General features: G+C 43.4%; 3 protein-coding genes across 4 annotated transcripts; 1 reads left to right on the plus strand and 2 right to left on the minus strand.

The window, feature by feature from the left end:
• Window positions 1-2,775: 2,775 nt before the first annotated feature.
• On the minus strand, window positions 2,776-7,148 carry arf3a (ADP-ribosylation factor 3a). The gene is made up of 5 exons (XM_005914742.3): window positions 7,062-7,148; window positions 5,762-5,975; window positions 5,555-5,665; window positions 5,119-5,243; window positions 2,776-5,028 (listed from the first exon to the last, which is right to left on the minus strand). Exons 2-5 carry the CDS (start codon window positions 5,907-5,909, stop codon window positions 4,867-4,869), a joined length of 546 nt encoding a protein of 181 aa, XP_005914804.1. The 5' UTR covers window positions 5,910-5,975; window positions 7,062-7,148; the 3' UTR covers window positions 2,776-4,866.
• Window positions 7,149-7,933: 785 nt separating this feature from the next.
• wnt10b (wingless-type MMTV integration site family, member 10b) lies at window positions 7,934-13,092 on the minus strand. 2 transcript variants are annotated; one of them, XM_042227652.1, is made up of 4 exons: window positions 12,844-13,092; window positions 11,939-12,126; window positions 11,320-11,771; window positions 7,934-11,219 (listed from the first exon to the last, which is right to left on the minus strand). In XM_042227652.1, exons 1-4 carry the CDS (start codon window positions 12,915-12,917, stop codon window positions 10,719-10,721), a joined length of 1,215 nt encoding a protein of 404 aa, XP_042083586.1. In that variant the 5' UTR covers window positions 12,918-13,092; the 3' UTR covers window positions 7,934-10,718. The 2 variants fall into 2 exon arrangements, with proteins under 2 accessions (XP_042083586.1, XP_005914811.1); XM_005914749.3 differs by having other exon boundaries at window positions 11,939-12,201; window positions 12,844-13,091.
• Window positions 13,093-14,921: 1,829 nt separating this feature from the next.
• Window positions 14,922-20,826, plus strand: wnt1 (wingless-type MMTV integration site family, member 1). The gene is made up of 5 exons (XM_005914747.3): window positions 14,922-15,773; window positions 15,986-16,091; window positions 18,063-18,316; window positions 18,517-18,782; window positions 18,891-20,826. Exons 2-5 carry the CDS (start codon window positions 15,991-15,993, stop codon window positions 19,380-19,382), a joined length of 1,113 nt encoding a protein of 370 aa, XP_005914809.1. The 5' UTR covers window positions 14,922-15,773; window positions 15,986-15,990; the 3' UTR covers window positions 19,383-20,826.
• Window positions 20,827-21,660: the final 834 nt, after the last annotated feature.

The raw sequence follows: 21,660 nt of genomic DNA on the forward strand, positions 1-21,660 counted from the left end.
GGCCGCACTGTTTCCCCCGTAAAGAGCAGTATTGTCCCCGCAGCCCTGTCAACTGGTTAATCACCTCTTTGATGCGTGTGGAGCAGCCTGCCACAATGGCCACATTGTCAGACAGTCAAGTGACTTCTGAACCCAAAACAAGAACATGCTTAATTTGAGAAAATGGCCTCGGAGCAGACAAGATTCCTGAACACGGAGCTGCGGGTGAAAACGGGCCACTAATGGATGGAAATCATTAACCGCTTCTGACAGATGTACTGTTAATCTTATTTTTGAATGCGGCAGGGAGGGAGAGCCGAACAATCCGCAGTTTGTTTGCAAGCATCCATGTGCAGGAAATGGGAAGAATGGTGAGATTGAGATGAACTTGGATTTTAATGTTCGTCTCAACAACCTGATGGTAAAAGACGCCAAGAAATAACACCACAGCTCGGTTTATGTGTCCAGTAATTAATGTCTCTGTTGTTCATCTGCCTGGACTCAGGAGTCTCAAATGCCCCACTCCAGCCTCTTTTTCTGTCCAGCAGGAGGAGCCAGAGTCTGACACTTGGGCATCCGAATTCACAGCTGCTACAGGGCCCTGTGATGGGTAGACTCGTTTGCACATGGATGGCTATTTTTACACACTGTTTATTGGACATTTGATCCAATCTCTAATTTCTTCTAATAAAATAAGGAGCCTTTAATCCAGTCAGTCACTGAATAATGGAAAACTTTGGGGGAAAAAACACCATTGCCCAAAAACTGTTGGAAGAAATCTTGAAGACTGAGTCAGTTGTTTTGTTTCATAAACAGCAATGTGAAACTTTCCTGTTGCCGAGTAAAACGGTGTAAAGTGTAAGATTGTCACCAGATGCACTTTTTTTGTGTGTGTTCATTTTTCACATGAGAGTTTCTCTGTTTGCCCCGTCAAGAAAAAATAGCTGCCTATAGTATTTCCAGAGCTTGGCACTTTCACAACGCCACCATGGTGTCAGTCTCTGTGTCAGCCCTGGTGGCCCTGTCCCTTCCAAGGGGAACTGTGAGGGGTGCCTGCTGTGGCCTTTTGCAGTTGCCACTCCCTTCAGAGATTGATGAATTGATTGTGGGGCTGCTGCCAGTGTGTCTGTGCCCTGGGCGAAGGTGTCCCGGTTACGAGTGGGAATCCCAGCTATGGCATCTGCCCTGGGGCCACTATTGTAGCGGTCCTGCAGGGGGCCAAGGGGGCTGGTGGCCCCGGGAGCAGCTCCGACTCACATACTGCTGTCACACCCTTGGAGACACAGCAGCACTCTCCCCTACATGGACCTCTGATTGGCTCAGACAAAATGACTCTCTGTGAAGTGCAGCAATTCCACAGGCAAACTACCTGATTGTGCCAAACTTCTCCTGATAATAGCAGTTAATAAAGGACAAAAGAAAGGCTGTGTAGAGCCAGATCCCACAGTTTTGTAATATGTGCTGTTAGTCTGATTTTAGTCTTAGCTGATGACTGGTACGGTAAACAGTTTACTGAGTTAAAACTATTCTCGATCAGCTCCCACTTCATGTAAAAAAAAGAAAAGAGTCTAACTCACATTTAGAGTTTTGACCTTCATTGTTCAGGGTGATACATGCGTCGTACGGGACGTCAAAGCTGTTTCCCATTAATCTGCTGAAAATGAGGCTCACCTTAAATCAAAGTTCAACATGTGTAGGCATAAGAGGATATTGTGACATCACAACCAGTTTGGAGGCCAGATGTGCAACTTAAAACCTCCGGAGCACACATGAAATCGATTGACTTTCCATTGAACATATATGTGTTGAGGCAACAGTTAGAGTTTTAAAATATTTCACTGTTTATTATGGATTCATCAATGAAGGAGAAGTACGGTTAGGTCAATAATGTGTTGTGCAAAGAGTTCTTGTAGTGTTGCCTCTGTACACCGCCACAGATTTGAAATCCAACAGTCAAGATGTGACTGACGTGCACACACGCCTGCTCCTATAGCGTGGTCTTGATCTGGTTAGATGCTGTGAAGCTGTTTTTCTTAACCATAGAAATAATTCTGTCATCATGCACTCCAGTTGTCCTCTCTGGTTTTTCAGGCCTGTTGGGAGCTGCTGACTTGATCACTGCATTTATACTTCTTAAGAATGTTGTTTCGGCCATTCCTAATTATTTTGTTATCACTCTTATTTGGCTTTTTCAACCTAACGTGGTCTCCCTAACTTGCAATGACATCTCTTATGAGCCTCATGTTTTAAAAAATAACAATAAAAACTATAAAATAAAAATTCTAACTTTGAATCGACCTCAGACATTATGTTTAATTTGTCCTTTGAGTTAAAAATGACTGTACAGAAGCAAAACTACAAAAACAGTGTCTCTGTCCAACAAATTGAGGATCAAACTGTTTCAAGAAACCTAGCAGGGCTCTTAAAAGGACACATCACCTCCAAATCAAACACAGGAGTTTGTGTGAGAATTGCCTTCGTTCTACCGCATTGCACTCACCACCCACATCAAACGCAGTGTCTTGGTGCTTTGAGCACCAGAAGTATACTCTGTAGCTTCCTTTTATTCAAGCAGACAAACATCTTCAAAACTGGGCAACTTATCCAAGAACAATGATTGATAAATACGGACTCGCACAGTTGATTCTGGGGCGAACTGTCAACTTGAAATTGAGTTTGAGCCACAGACAAGAGAAGATAAAAGCAGCACGCTCGTAATCGTGATACGGTTTTCGAATCATGACCGACATGCGCGACAATAAACAATAGCAAGGAAAAAAATGAGCAAGGCAAAGCAAATGTATACTCTGGTATCTTTATTGATTGATGCAGTGTCAGGAATAATTCAATCATTCAACACTTTTGCACCTGCTTGGGTTTTTCTGTCTTAAATTTCCTCCTCTTCATATTATACTCGGTTTTTTTCTCAGAGCAAATCGCCAGCTGGAATGTCGTGCAGCCTCATTTAATATTTTTCTTTATTTGAAAGTTAAAATCAGAAAATAGACGCTGAAAGAGGGAGGGATGTTTAGCCACATCAGAACTGCTAGTGCATCGGTGTCACAGATCAAAGGTGAGATACTTGAATGCTAGATATTTCTTACATATAAACCTGTTATCAAAGAGAAATGAAACCACTGGCTAAATAAGGCCACGAAAACAATTTTCACACCAAACCGAACAGAATATAATGCACGTCACACACGCACACACAAGCTGCTGTCAGTTATCTGCCGACACGCTGACCCCGTTATCTACAGGTGTATCAACAGCGCTTTTGGTTTCACCTCGAAAACCACGGTTCCACTTTCCCGGTTACATCGACATATATACAGTTGCGCCAACATAGAAAAGCATGCTTTTGCATATTAGAAGGTTGTTCGGTAAACTTTACACTAAATCCATAACATTTATTAGTACAGCATTGTTCCAACCAGCAGCAGTGATTAAGACTAACAAATATAGTCTGAGGAAACAGGCTATTATAATTCGCTTTTATTACAGATCTTGTACAGTATTAACATGCCTTACGATGCAGTATTACTATCATCTTCTCTCCTTATTTTATTTTTTTGTGTGTGAAAAAAACTCCCCAAAATAAACCCAAAACAAAAAATGCAACAGTCTGATCTAATTAGCTAATTAAGGAAAAAATAACTCAACAAAATAAAGAAACACTCCATTAAAAAAAAACAGACAACACCTTCTATACAATAACAGTGAGTCTAGAGTAATTTTGTGCAACACGAAAAAGTGAGACGCACATGATGTCATGCCGATTGACGGTGGATAAATCAGCGATGCTGCACAAACGGATCGAAAAAACAAAAATAAACATTCAAAACTATGTAAGCTCTCTTAATATTGCCAGTCGCATGCTGTGTTGCATCACTCTCCACAGGGCAGGCCAATAGCAGCATTTTGTTTCTGAGCCACAGAGCTGGTACAGAGTGCCTGTTTGTCATCTGTATCACTTTAGATATCACACCTCGCCGATGCCAGACAAACTGTTTTAACCCCGTCTGTGCCAGGCAACTCAGCTAGAACAAATCTTTATTTACAGCAGCGGCCTGTTACAAGCCCACGAGCCAGTACTGGGATATCTCCATGCAGATTGGGAAGCAGTAATGTACAATGATACTGGGGTTTCTTTTCTTTTTCTGTTTTTAACTAGCTGCCTTTAGCAGTAAATGCACATTAGAATAAAGAAAAAGAAACTATATGACGCAAAAAAATCAATAAATATCAATATTAAATATATTGTTTCCGACTGTCCAGAAAGTAGACACGTTTTGTTTAATTCAACATAAATAAAACGAAATCATAGCTAAAAGTTTTGAACTATGAAGAGCATAATTTGGTTGCAGTATGGACAGTTATATTACATTTATCTGTACGAGTATAATAGTAATAGTACTCCCACTATAATATTATGACATTCTTTATAATTTACACCAGGTCTGTAGTTTCTGAGGGAAGGCTGCTCTGCCGTCACGATTTGAGATCCATCACAATTGCTGAGCTAATTAAATGTTGGTGGAGGTCTGCAAAGTAGAGCAAATTCATATACCTTTACAGTAATATTATACAGTACATATTTATTTGTTTATAGATTGTAAATAACTTAGATAAAGTTTGCTTGTAAATGATTAAAAATGCTCACCACAGATTCAAACAAATCAAATTAATCAAAGAACGGAAAAAAAATAAAGAAGTATTTCGAGGGTGGATGGTGGGGGGGAGATGGGGGGAGGGGAGAAAGCCACTGAGAGTCACCCCCTGGGAGCTTTTCAGCATTTTTCTTCTCTATGTAAACACAATGGAACCCCTATAACCACAACCTGGAGCTGGCACCCAGGCTCTTCCCCACTTCACTGACCCGGCCCTTCACTTTTTGTTCTTCAGCTGATTGGCCAGCCAGTCCAGACCCTCGTACAGGCCGTCCCCACTGGTGGCACAGGTGGCTTGAATGTACCAGTTGCGGTGACGTAAGGAGTGCAGGCCCAGCTTGTCTGTGATCTCTGCGGCGTTCATGGCGTTGGGCAGGTCCTGAACAAAATCACAGAGGACAAAGTGTCCGTCAGGAAGTTGGTGAGGCAAGAGGCGTAAAAGCAGGGGGGAACGTAATGTGGTGGATACCTGTTTGTTGGCAAAGACTAGAAGAACAGCATCCCTCAGCTCGTCTTCAGCCAGCATACGCATCAGCTCCTCTCGAGCTTCGTTGACCCGCTCGCGGTCATTGCTGTCCACCACAAAGATCAAACCTGCAGGAATAAGTTGAAACCGAACAAAAACAATCAGGTCACATCACATTGTCAGGAAAGCATATTGTCAAAGCATGTTTAATGGTTGTCCGGGATTTGAACATGACTAAGATGATCATTTGAAACATCTGGAGCCTGTATGCAAATTACATCATCTGAAGGATTAGTCAGATTTTGTCCTCAGGTGCTGGGGGCGAGCGTGCGCTCCAGGATCCGCAGCAGGACTGGAGAGGCCTTTTTTAAAAAAAAACAAACAAAACTCTAACCATGCTGGCTGGTCTTTCACCTAAGATGCTTTTGATGCATCTCACCCTGGGTGTTCTGGAAGTAGTGTCTCCAAAGAGGACGGATCTTGTCCTGGCCACCCACGTCCCACACAGTGAAGCTGATGTTCTTGTATTCCACTGTCTCTACATTGAAACCTGGGGTGGAGGAGACAACAAGCAAATAGAAAATGGGTCACATGATCTCTAAGACACATGTTTGTTTTTTTTATTTAGAGGCAGACAGTCACACACCAATTGTGGGGATGGTAGTGACGATCTCCCCCAGCTTCAACTTGTACAGGATGGTGGTTTTCCCTGCAGCGTCCAGCCCCACCATGAGAATCCTCATCTCCTTCTTGCCTATCAGGCTCTTCAACAGGTTCCCAAAGATGTTTCCCATGATGCCTCGGGAGGAGAGGAGGTGGGGGCACAACTGCAACAAACTGTTACACGGGCTGCTTTGTTGCTATACATAGCAACAAGCAGACAAAACAAACCGTGAACCACGTTTAGAGAGTCGAAACCACACACACACACACACACACACACACAAAGAAACATGTGGTGTGACAGTAGCTGTTCAAAAACACATCTCAGCATTGGCACCTCCCTTACTGCTCGCAGCCGTGCCCCCTCAGAGGAAAGCCAGGAAACGTATACTTCACACCCCGGCAGGCAGCTGACCTGACTCGAAAGCTGCTCCTTTACAGTGACAGCTCACTGGGAAAGGAGCAGCCATGCTGGATCTCTGTTATGTGGCTCAGCTTTCATGTGGTGCTGAGTAACCACCTTTTTATGCTCTTTTTAGGCAACTGAAGATATGCCAGGGTAACACTCATTTCATATTACGTTATTATGACACATAACCTAATGCTGTCTATGGTTGCACACAGTCAGGCTCACAGAGCTGAGGAGGAGGGTGGCCCTTCAGTGGTAATGGGCCCTTTACAGGCCAACCTTGCCTGTTAACTTGTGCTAACACACACTACACGGGTCGCATTGGTTTTTAGAGGGTTATTTTAAACTAGCAGTCTTCTGTGGGGCAGTGAAGTATCCCTCTTGTGTGTTTTAATGACTGGCCGCTTTTCCTCTGACTAGCTAGGTTTCCATTCATTTCTATCAAACGCACGGACAGCAGGTGCTAGCGTAGCCCGTTGCAGCTGCAGGGGCCGCACATCCACACACATCTGTCATAATGCGAGGCGAAGACGGCGGATGCTGCAGTCGATGAATTTTGAACCCAAATCACGTTTCTTTCGGCTCGATAACATTCACTTTCCGAACATAATCTGCTTGCTATCCTGTGAGCTAACATCGTCGGTATTTAATTGAAAACATAAATAAAATCTCCGGGTCAATTTGTGTGCTATAATCCCCCCTCTTACAGTCACGACAAGCGCGCCAGTCGGCCTCATGTCGTACATTAAGGGTCGTTCATTTCCCCCCTCGCAGCATTTAAAAGGCAACTCAAGCGGTGATAAATGAAACCACCTTTTTAGCGCTCGTATACCTCTTTCAGCAATTTCACCATTTGCATCTCGTTCACACTTACCCGTCAACGGCAGGAAGGGTACCAGCTGGATTCAGGCGAAGGACTGGATGATAGTCTCGCGATGAGCTGCAGCTGTGACACTGCGAGTTCTCGCGATACTTGGATTGCCAATCTCTCATCGCCCGGCGACTTGTTAAAAGCCAGGAGCTGCTGTCTCCAGCTCTGAAAAGTTACTGTATGCACCATCACCTTACAGCTTATTTGAGGCTCATCTTGTTTTCTTGAGGAACATCAAAGAATAATAAATAGTTTGATAGCTATTCCCACTATCTCACATATGACGTTTCAGAGGGCCCAAACCAGTTTTAAACGAGAGCCTGCAGGCAAGCACGCTTGAATAATTAAAACAGGAATCATCTTAATGAATAAGTAAATGGCTGACTGTAACAGGATGCCAAGTGATACTTCCTGGCAGTGTTTCACAGATAATGAGGTGACAGGAGGGGACAAAAGCATAGACTGAATCGATGTTGCAGTTGGTTTACCTTTGAGCATTATTTTATTTATTAAAAATGTCAAATATTTCTATGGCTTTTTGGCGCCTATGCTATCTAATGAGATTGCTTCATGCATGTGAGTCCAAACCACTGCAGACTCACTTCCCTCATAGTTATAAGATGTTTTTCTTCTTTTCGGTAGCCATCTCTTTAAAATAAAAAAAGGTTCTGAATGAAGTTAAATAAAACCAAACCTGGGGTCAATGCCTTCTCTCTTTCTTGTTTTCTGTCATGCACTTTTGCATTGTACACTTGCAAACTGCACTGCACTTTGAAATTAAAGGACATTAAAAAAAAAAAAAAGAAGTCGCCTAAAGAAGAAGCCAATGTGAACAAACGGCACTCCTTCAAACCGGCCCTGCAGCCATAGGTGAGTCCAACATTTGCCTCATTCCTCCTCCGTGCTGTGTGCCAGTCAGTGGTCCAGTAATAGATGTGTTTATCAATTCAGCGGTGGAGGCAGCGAGGAATAAAGAGGGGAGCAGATGTTTGCAGCTGCAGACCAGATTACGGGGTGGAGTGGATGGTGGGGTGAGCATGCAGGAGTTTGTGTGCGCGGGGAGTTTGGAGAGGGTTACAGGGGGGTTAAAGCGGGCCCGGGTGGTGGCAGGAGAGGTAGGGTGGGGAGTTATGACTTAAGGGAGCCTTTCCTCTGAAGTGTCTGCCAGCGTGCACCCCAGCAAACACAATCACAAGTCTCGTTGGTTCTGCTAGCTGAACTAATGAGGGCCTGCACGTTGAGGGCAGGGGCTTTGATGTTCTGGGTAGCTGGCTCCTTGTGTTTTCTCTCCCGCTCTCCTCTGCCTGTCCCACATCAAAAATGAAAGGGGAGTTGAGAAGCAGATGTTTCGAGGCATATATTTATACAGAGTACACTTTATTCACCCCGTTCGCCACACTCGATTTGTCCTTTGCTTGTGCATCTCTGCCGTATGTGCAGCAAAATCTATCTCGCTATCTTCATATCCAACTAAACACGCTAAATCGCCTTATTTATACATATAATCATGCTGTCAGTCAAAGTGGGTAACTTTTATCTCTCCTTACTTCCTCTCTCTCTGCCTGCCTCTCTTTAATTTCAGCCCAGTCTGGATGTCATTACTGCAGGGGGGGTGGGGGCAGTCAATGTGTTGCTATGTATGTGTCTCTGTCTGCAATGATGAAGGGGAGAATGGGGAAAGGGGCGAAGTAAGAGAAACAGAGCAAGAGAGAGAAAGCAATCCCAGGCTGTCCACCAACCTCTGTCTCACACATGGTTAGAAACAGTGACAGGAAATTCCCTTTCGCAGCAGCTCCAGGGTGAAATGATAAAGGAATGAAGAAATCCAAACCAGAAATCCAAGCCCTTATCATTCCATACCTCTTCGCTGTCTTCTTTTTTTTTTTGCTCCCTCTCTAAATACCAAAAAAGATCAAGTGCTCAATTCAGCCACTGGCGCTGTCATTCCTTCGGAGTTCAGGGATATTTACCAAAGTCCATGCAAACAGGACTTAATTGGCATTAAATCCTATGTGGCAAAAAAAAGCTTTTCCCAGCAGGCCAAGCATGGAGACGGTTTGGATTATCTAAGATATCGAGGAATGCTGCTATCATAAATCGAGTCAAGTGGCGACAGGAGCATTTTGCTAAATCTACAGTTCATTTGTGCGCAACAACATGCATGTTTTTGATTGAGCGTCGGGTGCCAGCGTTCCTACATGTCTTGGTACGTAAACCAACCCATGCAAGCATTTATGTGCATGTGTTTATATTTGTGTAGTCTGTCTCCCAGGTAACAGGGATACAGCGTCCCCAAAGCACGTGGTTCAACAAGTCCCTTCCTTGGCTATGAACTCTGGACAGATGATCCCCTTAGATGCTCGCACAGCAAAGACTGGTATAATCACCCCCATTCTCTGCTCTCTTGATGCTTCTCTCCAGTAATAAAAGTCATACTTTAAGGAAACAATATCCTGCAGCCATAAAAAGTCCTTCTCTCAGCATGAAGTGGCCATAAAAAAGGCTCTCACCTCCCAAATCTGTAGTGCACAGAGCCTACCCCCCATTTACACAGCAACAGACGCACACTCTTCAGCGTCATTTCAGGACTAAAGTAGGTCCATCTCTCACTTTGACATGTAGTACATGTGGGAAGAATCTAAGGAGTGCTCAGACTGATGAAATGGACAAAAGCAAGCACGAAATATCAAGAGCCCAGTCACAATTTCATAGGAAAGTGACACAAATCACAGTACAGTCATACCCAAGAGACAGCATTTTTGCTGCCACAATAATGATACAGAGTCATAAAAAACATGACCACTAGCAACCATTCTCATGAAGTGATTACTATTGTTACCATTATATAAATATATAAATCTGAATCATTAGTCGTACAATCTAGAGATTTGTTGCTTCCAGTTTCCCATCTTGAGTTTTTCAAGTGTACAAGCTTGGACGAGCATCTGAAAGTCCTGCATGTGAGAAAGCGCTGTGTCAAATTCATTCGCCCTTCCAAAAAAAATTTGTCTTCTTTGATCAGTAAAGAGAGATTGTGAGACAAGTTCCCAAATTAGTACTTTTCAGAGTCACACACGAGTATTATTTTGGTGCAAATGGAGAAAGAAAATGAGACTGTTAGGTCTGCACACTGCTTCACCATGCTGACCACATGGCCACCATCAATCTGTCATTCACTGAAAAAAGACAGGCTCTAGTACAATATTAATATTAATAATAATACATTTACAATTATAGACATACACATTCAAATAAACTGTTACTGTACAATAAGATGAGTCAGCTTGTAGACGCTGAAGCTCCTCTGCTGTTGCATTTTCTTTCTTTTTCTTTGTGGGTCTCAAACGATGAAGTATGGGCCATTTTCATGGCTGAAAGGCCAGCGTCTAAACAGGCCATGGGAAGACAAATGACATGAGTCACCTCTTCAATCTCTGACTTGGCATTTTGAGAATAACAGCGTCTACAAAAAGAAAATAGATCCCAGATGATGGACTTAAAAAAAGAGGGTGGGTGGGGGGTAAACAGGATCTCTGGGAGAGTTGCACAAGGAGCAAAAACAAAAGCTCGAACAACATGAGTGGGCGAAGGGACAGGCTCGCCATCTTGAGTCCTGGATGAGTAAAAGCCGCTCGAACTGAGGGGGGAACAGACTGACGTCTACTTGCACACGTTGACCCACTCTGTGTGACGACACTCCTCGCACAGCACGTAACAACACCAGTGAAATCTGCAATTGCAGCGCTCGCTGCGTGTCTGTTTCAGGATGTTGTGTCCACGGCCGCAGCACAGCGAGCTGCAGCTGTCTGTGCTGTAGCTAGTTTTGTTGCAGATGCGTCCGTGTGTTCCCGGAGAGTCTATGGACACGTCGTGCTCACAAAAGTCAGGAGACTTCTCAAAGTACACCAGCTCTCTGGACATGATTCGACGACGCCCTCCGCCGAGACCCCCTTGGGTTCCGCTGGCACCGTTTTCTGTCCGAGGGTTGAAAACCCCATTATTCTTGTTCTGAGAGTTGACAAAAATGGCTGTCAGGAACTTTTCTTTGAGTATGGAGCCCACAAGACGGAACTCTGGAGATACATGCCAGCAGGTCTTAAACTGACAGCTCCCTGATGTGCCGTGACATTTGCATTTCCTTGTCATGTTGTCAGTCACTATCTGTGTAAAGAATAACACTGTAAGCAAACTCCAACAACAACCAAAATGATAATGAGTGCTGAAGGTCGGAGGGACAACAGCTGAAAAGCACAATATTCACCTGTCGTCCCACACGGTTGTTATGTATCCTCATGCGGGCGTGGATATCTCTTGGAGACCCCCGGGAGTCGAGCCAGTCCCTGGAAAAGCGATCCCCGAAACGGATGTCATGACTGCACCCCCCCCACTCCCAGGTGTCTTGCATAGAGCTTAGCTCATCCGGTAAGGGCTTGAGAAGGGCTGAGGGGTGGGCTGAGCGCAGGTTAGTGGGCAGGCTGCCACGATGACCATTCAGCTCTGAGGGTAATGACCGTGTTAAGTCGATGCCTGCCCCACCCTTCTGAAGCGTCTGCAGCTGCAGCTGTGTGAGTTTCAGCCGGATCTTGTCATCGTCCTGGCGACGCTTGGCCTCGCAGCCACACCCCCGCAACTTGCCCATGCTGCAAGCCGAGGCCACAGAGTGAGCCACGCCCGCCGCCAGCAAGGCCAGAGAGAAGGCACTCTCCCGAAAACCTAGGAGCAAGAGGAACACACTCAGAGAGGTTGAAACCATAAAGACTGCAGCTCTAAAAATGTCATTTACCTGTGTACAGCACAATCTATATTCTCATACCTGCACTTTTCTACCATAAACCCCAGGATCACATACTGACTATCATTAGCCTGCCTCAGACTCTCACCCCTGTTGAGGATGGAGTTGTGGTGCGGCAGCTTGCCAAAGCCCTCCAGCGAGGAGCAGTTCCAGCGCTGGTCCCGGAGTTGGTGCTGGCATTCATGGATGGCCACTTGGATCCCCTGCAGAGCAGATGCTGTCACATCAGGGTTCCTCACACACATCCGCATCTGACGTTTACTGAGGCCTGCCAGCCTGAGGCACACAGAGTTAGGGGTTAGCACTGGATCTCCTGCCACCTTCAGGCTGAGGATATCATTACACAGCACCCTGCAGGGAGAGTGGGAGAAAGAGTGGGGGAGTGAGATGGTGTGTTTGTGTGTGTGTGTGGGGGGGGTCATCGGAGATGGTCAACAGTTCATTAGTCAAGCCCAGAGGAATATGAGGCAATGGGAGGGGGTTCAGTACACTTAAGAAAAATACAAACCCAATAAATAATTAAGAGAGATATGATATAATTCATTCTTTATGGGAAATACACCTACCAATAAAATGCGTCCAAAAGTATTTGCTGCACTGTTTCTGCTCCAGTGTCAGTTGGTTAAAGGAGGGAAAATATAATTCTAAACAGATTATCCAGCTGAGAAATATCAAAAACAGATTTAATGGCCAAATGCATCTTATAAAGAAATAACGAGACTGAAAGTGAAATCACTTTGGAATTATTTTGACTCGTTTAAAGCTAAACCACTCAATTAACACTGATTGCACTTTTTTTATTTAACTTTACACGAAACCAGACTTCGAAATACAATGACTAATAATTCGTTTTTAATGTTTTTGTTTTTGTTTAAAAAAAAATAGCTAAATTATTCATTTGAATAGTAACCTATGCAAAGAACTTCCCGCAACTCTGCCGAATCTCGTGCAGCCACAGTCTGCAACTCTCCTGGCGCTCTCAAGTGCACTTACGTGATTGCAGGTGACATAAGTGCTGCTGCCAAAATCAGGAATTGGTCCCAACGGAGTTTGTTTGATAGCTCCATTTTGTTGTGCGTCTTTCGCGACGTGACATTAAAACACTGGTAGTGATGGTCCGCGTCGAATAAGAAAATCGAAAGGACGATGTCTGCAGTATTATCGATGCACCGCCAAACGACCGAGGAGTGAAGACGGAGAACAGAGGAGGTCGGAGGAGAGAATAAAGTGGAGGAGGAGGGGGGAGGAGGGGGGAGAAAGAAAGAGGGGAGGGGAGTAGATGCCTCTACAGGCGGCTGTTTGCAAAATATTGGCCAGGATGAGAATTGGATCACCAGTTGATACTTTAATTATTCGATAACGGGATCATTCACCCAAGCGTAAAATGACGTCTCCAACATTTTACGCACAAGCACTTTACAAGCATTGCGGGACAGCGATTTCGAATTAAGCAGGTATTTAGAAATACTGGATCCAATGATCATATTTATAAGGATAAAAAAAATACATATTTATATATGCATGTACTTGTTCCTACTCTCTTTTGGTGTGATGGGAGGAATAAGGTAATTTGGTCCTACATTTTGGGGGAGAACACAGAAATCCTCGATGAGATGAAATATGGAAACTCAAGGAAGATTTTGTTCATAAAGCGGTGAGTTATTTTAAATAATGAAGGGGGAGGGGAGAGCTGCTGGTTCCACTGTACGACAGGGAGGCAGCAGCAGGCAGGCGGCTCCGCTAACAGACCCTCCAACAATACTGTTTTTAAGTCTTGTGCTCCCCCTTCCTCCCACCTCCATCAGAGCGGCTGCGCCTCATTGTTGTGCTTGAAACAACTTCACATTGTCAATCTAAAGTCTTTATTTCAAAGCAACGAAAGAAAAAAAAATGGCTAGAGTAACAGACAGTTATTTACAATGTTGTGCAATTACGACCTCTGACAAAACTCTAATGACAAATTATTTTTAGGGATTCAAAAGAACTGACAGACTAAAACATCTTATTGGAGACAACATATCTATTAAAATTCTTTTCTATGGTCACTGTTGAGTAAGCTTATGTAGCAAGTTGCCCGGGCCTTCAGTGTGGACGCGAATCAATCCGTATATCGATCCAGGTTATCCAAAATTAAACATAACATTGCTGCTGGGAGCGAAAGGTGCTTGTGTGCTACTTTCATAAAATTAAGTTAAAACCCCCCTCGAACACGGTTCGCTTAGTGACACCAATTCATCTAATCTCCTTCCATTCCCTAAGCTGCAGCAATGAAAAGTGCATTAGCATTCTGCCTTGGTGTGTATATCTAAGTGGCTTAAAAAGTGATTTGAAGTTGATTTGTATATAAAAGGCCCCCTTTATCCGGATTGAAGCTCTAATCTGCTCGGTGTCGCATGACTGCTCCAGGAAACCCGTTTGAGCAAATTCATATAAGGCTCGGGTAAAAACGTAGGGTGGCTGTCATTAAAGCCTTTTTTCTCTCTTTTTTTAAAGCCTACTTCCTTTTACTGTCATCTGAGGGAGAGACAGAGAGGTGCGGAGGAAGGGGGAGAGATTACTCAACCTACAACCTCTGCAATGACTAATGTGGAATATGCAAATTAGCAGATAAATGTCACAAAATGAACCAATATGGAGAAGTTTGGGGACATTTAAGCTTGCTCCTAGTCTGGGGTTTGATGGAGATGCCGCAAAGTGGCTCAAGCTGTGATTACACTGGGTTACATTGCGTCGAGGGAGGTCTGCAAGCCAGATGTTTGGACTGGTTTTTATCCTTAGTCGTCCCCCTCTTTTCCTGGTTCATCATACATCAAACTTCTGATTGGAGGCCATATTTCATGTCTTCCGCGTTTGAAAAATATTTAAGTAGCCCAGCAGGCAGTGTGAGTTATAGGACAATTACGAGCTTATTATTGCTTCTGCAGGCATTCACGTTTCGCTGTGCGTGTGCGCGTTCGCTCTTATATGATAAAGACGGCTGATAACACGTTTTATTGAGAGGAAAGTAACCTTAAGGGATAACATTCACTTTTAAAAATACATATATATTATTTACATGTAATAATGAATAAACTCGATCTGTAGGAGTTTAAGTGTGAAAAAAAGAACATGTGCAGAAATGGCATTAGTCACTGCACATTTTGAGAGCGCATTTGGAGAGAGGAGGAGATGCGGTTAGGGAGTAGGCTAATCCAACCACCGGGTAAAAAGGGCAGTTTCAGATGGCTCATATTGCGCTGTAACTATACTGTACCGTGACACCAGCTTTGAGCAGCGGCGAAGCACCAAAGCGGGCGCACCCACAGCATCTGTACCAACTCATCACTGCTCCAGGGCTCCGGGGGAACTTCTCTCAGCAAGACTGGATGCGGAGGCTAGCTGCGCGGTCACTGAAAGGGGAAGAAAATACTTTCAGCCGTACACGTTTACAGGGAATCGATTCTGTGATGACCGTGAGATTCCACAATATGCGTAACACCGTGGACTGCCCTGCTTTTCTCTCCCTCTCTCTCCCTTCCTTTCTTTTTTCTGCTCAGTTGTTTCCTTATTCATTGTGCGCCCTATGAAGAGCATTAACTATCCCTCCCTCCAATCCTATTGAAAAGGCTCCGAAAAAAAAAAAACAGGGAGATGAGAGCAGCAAATCCCTTTTTTATTCCCCTCGTAGCGCTCAATAAGAGAAGAATGTGTTGCCTATCAGTCACCGAGGGGATCAAGTCTTCGGAACTGTCCCACGCGTTCAATGCGCCGTGCAAAGCATCACTGAGAGAGACAGAGTGAAGAGGACTGCAGCAGCAGCAGCAGCAGTAGCATCCTGCCCGGACACCTCACAGCACAGCAACCTGTCTCCACTCAAGAGCCATTTAAGTTAATTAGGACTTCCTTCTATCACCTTTCAAGTCCTCTCCTCGGATTGTGGCGTGGTGAGTATATCCAACCTGCTCATTTTCAAAACTCAGAACTCAAAACTCAAGTTGATCATTAAGATGAAAGTGACACAGTATGTTTGCATGTTTGGAACAAGAAACAAAAGGTGTTGTATTTTTTTTTGAAGAGCGTTGTTTATATATATATATATATATATATATATATATCACCAAATAATGACATTCTCCTCCTCATTTTTGAACTGAAGCCACGATGAGGAGTCTGGCGCTGCTGTTAGGGGTGAAAGCCGCTTGCATCCTCTTGGTGTCTTCGCTCTCGGGCACAGGGGCAGTCAACAACAGCGGCCGGTGGTGGTGAGTTGAAAAGATACTGATGATGCACTAATCGCGTTATGCCACTGGAAAACCTCATCCGCAAAGTTAAGTGCCAGCTTATAGGAGCCCTCTGGAAAACAGGGCGTTTTATTGAGTTGCCACATTTCGTGCAGCTTGATCGAAATAATGTGTTAGTTTTGGAGCCGCTCGCAGCTTCTGTTTGAAAAAAAGAAAAAGAAAAAAAGGGCAACCATATAGGATTGATGCTTAATGCTTCCAGGTTGCTCTACGTGAGCGAAACAGCCCCAAAAACATTTAGGGTGTTTTTTTCCAGCATTTAATTTATTGTGCCTCCAGTGAAATTAACCACAGCACACAGTTTAACAATAAAATAATTACATAATAATTACAGCATTTTTATTTGCGGTTGATTTAATTCCCTCTCTCTCGCTTTCTCTCTGGCTCCTTTTTTGGACACTGCGGTTTGAACACGAGACAAGATTTTTCAGTGGAATAAATTGAATACGGATTTAGAGGGGTTCTTTTTATTTGTTTTTTGTTTCTTGTTTTCCGGGGACACGTTGATCTAATACTGGATATAGTTAAGCGATCATAAACTTTGAGGCAACGGTACAGAATTTAGATTTTTAAAACCAAAATAAAACCGGATCTATAGCTTCGCACATTTTCTTGTTTTTAACAAAAAACTGTGGGTTAGGGGTTTGTTGAGGGAACGATTCAACAAACGGTTTTTGCGGTTTTATTAGATGGACAAGGTTTTCGGACAGTGGCAGTGCGCTTTCAAGCATTTGAAATCTCAGCTGGCATCCAAAAGACGCCTAGAAAGTACACACACACACACACACACACACACACACACACACACACACACACACACACACACACACACACACACACCGGTGACTTTGGGAATTAAGAAAATATTCAGAAGATGAGATTATTATTTAAGTTCCCAGGCCTCTCACCGCACCACTGTCTGGGTCAAACCTCTAACAGGCCCAGGCTCGCCCGCTTTTCCGGATGATAATGCTGAACAGCAAAACGCCGCCAATACACGACACATGAATGAAAAATGATGACACATAAACCACAGAAAATACCAAATAAAGTGGAAAATTACACAGCCTGTGTGCTGAAACGCCAAAAGTGTTCTAAAACCAGCAAAATGGGTGCATTTAAACCCTGTTCAGTGATCCAAGATTTGGATAAAGCTGAAGACGCACAGGTGCCACGTTTGGGCACAAATATGGACACAACACTTAAAAAAAGAAAGAAAGAAAAAGCAACATCTCTCTCTCTCTATGCTATAGTAATAAATAATTACAGTTATTTGTTTCTATATGCTGTGGATGACAGCATTTTTATAACTTTTTAAATATTTGGCACAGAGGGGTGTTTAAAGGCCTATGTCTTAATGACATTTTGACAGAATGGACATATTTTTAGCTGAAGTTGCACCTTAAATCACATTTGGAGGAACCTTGTATGCTTATCTTTAATGTGATTTAACATATATGTAGGGAATCTTAACTGCCAAGCTAATAACATTAATTTGATACTACACAGATAAGAAATCTGTCAGTTATTGTAATCCTTTATTATTATTATTATTATTATTATTATTATTATAACATAATGGATCCTGAGTATTTAGCAGACAAATGTGCTTACATATTCTAATTGTGAAACTGACAAGTAATCGCAGCCAGTCCAAGTTTTTATGAAGACATAAAAATAGCTTCATGTTATCTGCCAAGAGTGAAATATACACTGTTAGTCAGAGACAAAGTGTCTTCTCATGATCTTGGAACTGAATGTGAGACTCTGTTTATTACTTTAGCACATAATGAAAACTGTAATTTCAAAGGAGCAACACTCATTGGATGCCAAGAGCCATCAGTTAATGAGTTTAGAGGGTCACCTATAGAGCTTCATGCATGAACTGCCAGCTCCTTGACTCTGAATTCCCTTGTCCTTATGTTGTGCCAGGGGTATTGTCAATGTGGCTTCCTCGTCCAACCTCCTCACCAATTCCAAGAACGTGCAGTTGGTCCTGGACCCAAGCCTGGCCCTTCTGAGCCGTCGCCAGCGCCGGCTGATTCGGCAGAATCCTGGCATCTTGCATGCCATCGCCGCTGGACTGCACACTGCCATAAAGGAGTGCAAGTGGCAGTTCCGCAACCGCCGCTGGAACTGCCCGACCACCCACAGTCCAGCAGTTTTTGGCAAAATTGTCAATCGTGGTGAGCCCCTCTTGTCTTTCTCACCAGGAAATATTTGGACAATTTTGGACAGGATGTAACAGAATCGCTTGTACGCATTTGAAAGGCTTTGTCTGTAAATGATTTCCAGTTTTGGGCAAAAAAGAAAAAAAAAAAGGCAAATATAAAGTCCAAAACGCTGGATATGGTTCTGATGGGAAGTTTTTGTGTTGTTTCTTCAGGTTGCCGAGAGACCGCATTTGTATTTGCCATTACCAGCGCAGGAGTGACCCACGCTGTGGCTCGTTCCTGCTCAGAGGGGGCCATTGAGACGTGCACATGCGATTATCGCCGCCGAGGTCCTGGAGGACCAGACTGGCACTGGGGGGGCTGCAGTGACAATGTGGATTTTGGCCGGATGTTCAGCCGTGAGTTTGTGGACTCCAGTGAGAGGGGCAGAGATCTGCGCTACCTCACGAACCTGCACAATAACGAAGCCGGCAGGATGGTAAGACTTGCTTTACTCGTCTACTAAGACTGTTTGTCCGAGTTCTACTTGAAATGAATGTATTAATGAGTGAGATATCATGAGTAATCTTTGGTCTTCCTTTCTCAGACTGTGTCATCAGAGATGCGTCAGGAATGCAAGTGCCATGGCATGTCTGGCTCCTGCACAGTGCGCACCTGTTGGATGCGCCTGCCCAGCTTCCGCACAGTGGGAGACTTTCTTAAGGACCGGTTTGATGGCGCATCCAGAGTTGTTTATGCCAACAAGGGCAGCAACCGTGCCTCTCACCGAGCCGATCCACGCCATCTAGAGCCTGAAAACCCAGCTCACAAACCCCCTTCGTCTATGGATCTTGTCTATTATGAGAAATCACCCAACTTCTGCTCCTACAATGGCAAAACTGGCACTCTGGGAACATCGGGGAGAACGTGCAACAGCTCTTCTCCGGGCCTGGATGGCTGTGAGCTGCTATGCTGCGGACGTGGGTTTAAGTCCCGGACTGAGAGCGTGACTGAACGCTGCCACTGCACATTCCACTGGTGCTGTCATGTCAGTTGTCTGAACTGCACCAGTACAAGGACGTTACATCAGTGTCTATGATCAAACACGGGCACCTAGGCACACATGTGCTTTAAGATGTTAGGCTGAAGCTGGAAAAGGTTCAAGGCGGGTAAACTAATACAGGGAAATTCTGGCACAAAAATTCAATCAGTGTTTTTAAACTTAGGAGAAAGGGAAAGCACAAGTATGTGAACAGGGTATAGAAGGAGTGTATGTCTTACTCTTTAATACTTAACCTTAAGTAAATTAACACTACAACGATACTTGTAGAATGGGAATTGTCCCCCAAGTGTTTACATGCTAGATAAATAGGAGTAAATGGACAAAAGGATGTGGTGGAGAATTGATCGTTGTAACCAGGTACCACTAGGGCCTTGTTTCTCCCCAACAAAGGGCAGAAACTGGACACAATGTTTCACAGATGTTTCTGTGGCCACAGAGCCACAAACATATGCTCTCATAAACTGGCGAGGACCTCTAACAAGAGGAAGCTTATTTAAAAAAAAAGAAAAAAAAGAAATCTGTGTTTTGTTTTCTCTTGCTGAAGTTTGGCGTCCCTCCCATGAAACTGGCTGAAGTTTATCTCCCTGGATGGGATATCTGTTCCATGCTTGTGTACTTAGGAATTGTATGCAACCCAACCACTTCTAGTTTCCCTGCCGCATTTGCCCATTTTGTTTAGATTTCTCCAGATCTGAATTCACCTCAGCCACATGTACCACTCCAGCTTGCAACAGGATGGTCCTTATTGTACATGACTAGGAGCAGGGAGCACAGAAACCAAGTGAGTGAATCTTACTGAGGCAATGTAATTTGAATGTATTATCAATACACTGAATATCACGACGTGATTTAAGCAAATCTGAGGGATCAATACGGAAAATATCATAAAACACTAATAAAACAATGAATAGAAATGTGACCAATATACAAATTTCCCACAAATGCATGCAGGAAGGATTAAAATATTGCAGGTTAAAGTAGGCAAATGGTGCGTTGTTGGGGGGTTTTTTCAAGGTAGGTTGAATGAAAATATTTTAAAGAATACAGACTGAAAAAGAAACAAACTGTGTATCAGCTAAGAGGACCAAAATCTGTAAATATTAAAATATCTGATTATATTTATAAAGATGTCACTTGTATGTTTTCTAAATGATTTATGTGCCTGTCAGTGGCTGGAGAATATGCTATCAGTAGAGTCAGGTCAGAGGATGTTTTCATCGTTTGGCTCTTTCTATGTAGGTGTAACGTAGCGGGTTAAAAAAATACTCTTGATAGAAAAAGACTGTTATCACTTCTTTGCTTATTTTCTGTAAAAAAACACTCATGTTTGGTCATGCACTGAATATTTCCCTTTTTTTTACTAGTGTAAATATATAAAATATTTATTTCTGAGGATTTTTATACTGTTCTAGAGAGTAAGAGAATACTTTTTTTTTTTTAGATTTTAATCAAAAGACTTAGGTTCCAGTTGGTTTTGTACTGTACGATAGAACAATAAAGTCTATATTTTCAATTAAGCTGCCCTTGTGAATGTGTCAACATTACAGCCATTATGTGTGTTGTGTTTGCTGTATTCGAGAGTGTTTTGACTATGGACCGAGCCAACATATAAGCCTGTCCCTGGGTGTCCTTTGCTTAATCCTATTACCACCACCAAAGCAGCCTCTTTCTCCAGCTCCACAAAACATCCCTGCATCTGTGCGACCAACCACAGAGACAGACTGTTTATCTGCCCACATACCTTATTTTATACAGTATACCGTATGAGTTGCTTCATTTGCTTAAGGCCTGAAAGAAATATGAAAAACTTCAACACCTGGCAGTGTAGCTAACCACAGGAGTTTGGAAAGCGTCACCCTTCTCAGTTCACCACAGAGAAGGAGCAATCAGGGTCATCCAGAAAGGGCAGAGTGGAGGAAAAGCAGTAACATGCAGGGATGAGAGTGCTTCTGAATTAGCATCGCATTACAGTGTAGATTTAACAGGGGTTCGTGGGCTTGTGGCATAAAATTAGAGAAAACATTATAAAAAATAAGAAGAGAATGGCTACAATATTACTTATGTGGAAGAACAGATCAGAGTGAACTGAAGTAAAAGCAAATTCAGAAGTAAAGTGAGGAAATGTCTATAAATACAAAAAAACAACAAAAAACTAAAGTGATTAGAAAAAATGTTGTTGACCTATACATAAGTAAAGCTCTGTCTTCTATCACTGGAAAACAGGGGTTAACACACCAGAACATGATATGGCTTACTGTGTAATAACTGACAAACTGAGAGAAAAGTCAGGAGCTGACGGAGTGAAAACACACGC

The sequence above is a fragment of the Haplochromis burtoni genome, unplaced genomic scaffold (assembly GCF_018398535.1).
Source record: "Haplochromis burtoni strain Fernald_Lab_line unplaced genomic scaffold, NCSU_Asbu1 Contig_9, whole genome shotgun sequence".
Taxonomy (NCBI): domain Eukaryota; kingdom Metazoa; phylum Chordata; class Actinopteri; order Cichliformes; family Cichlidae; genus Haplochromis; species Haplochromis burtoni.

Bases quoted from the DNA above. Each gene is read 5' to 3' on its own strand.
- wnt1 (XM_005914747.3), top strand. From the start codon at position 15,991: ATGAGGAGTCTGGCGCTGCTGTTAGGGGTGAAAGCCGCTTGCATCCTC. The intron at 18,317-18,516 runs GTGAGCCCCTCT...TTGTTTCTTCAG, and splicing joins TGGCAAAATTGTCAATCGTG to GTTGCCGAGAGACCGCATTT. The intron at 18,783-18,890 runs GTAAGACTTGCT...TTCCTTTCTCAG, and splicing joins ATAACGAAGCCGGCAGGATG to ACTGTGTCATCAGAGATGCG.
- wnt10b (XM_005914749.3), bottom strand. From the start codon at position 12,917: ATGGAGCTATCAAACAAACTCCGTTGGGACCAATTCCTGATTTTGGCA. The intron at 12,202-12,843 runs GTAAGTGCACTT...CTCTCCCTGCAG, and splicing joins CTTATGTCACCTGCAATCAC to GGTGCTGTGTAATGATATCC. The intron at 11,220-11,319 runs GTGAATATTGTG...TTCTTTACACAG, and splicing joins ACAACCGTGTGGGACGACAG to ATAGTGACTGACAACATGAC.
- arf3a (XM_005914742.3), bottom strand. From the start codon at position 5,909: ATGGGAAACATCTTTGGGAACCTGTTGAAGAGCCTGATAGGCAAGAAG. The intron at 5,666-5,761 runs GTGTGTGACTGT...CCTCCACCCCAG, and splicing joins CACTACCATCCCCACAATTG to GTTTCAATGTAGAGACAGTG. The intron at 5,029-5,118 runs GTATCCACCACA...GATTTTGTTCAG, and splicing joins TAGTCTTTGCCAACAAACAG to GACCTGCCCAACGCCATGAA.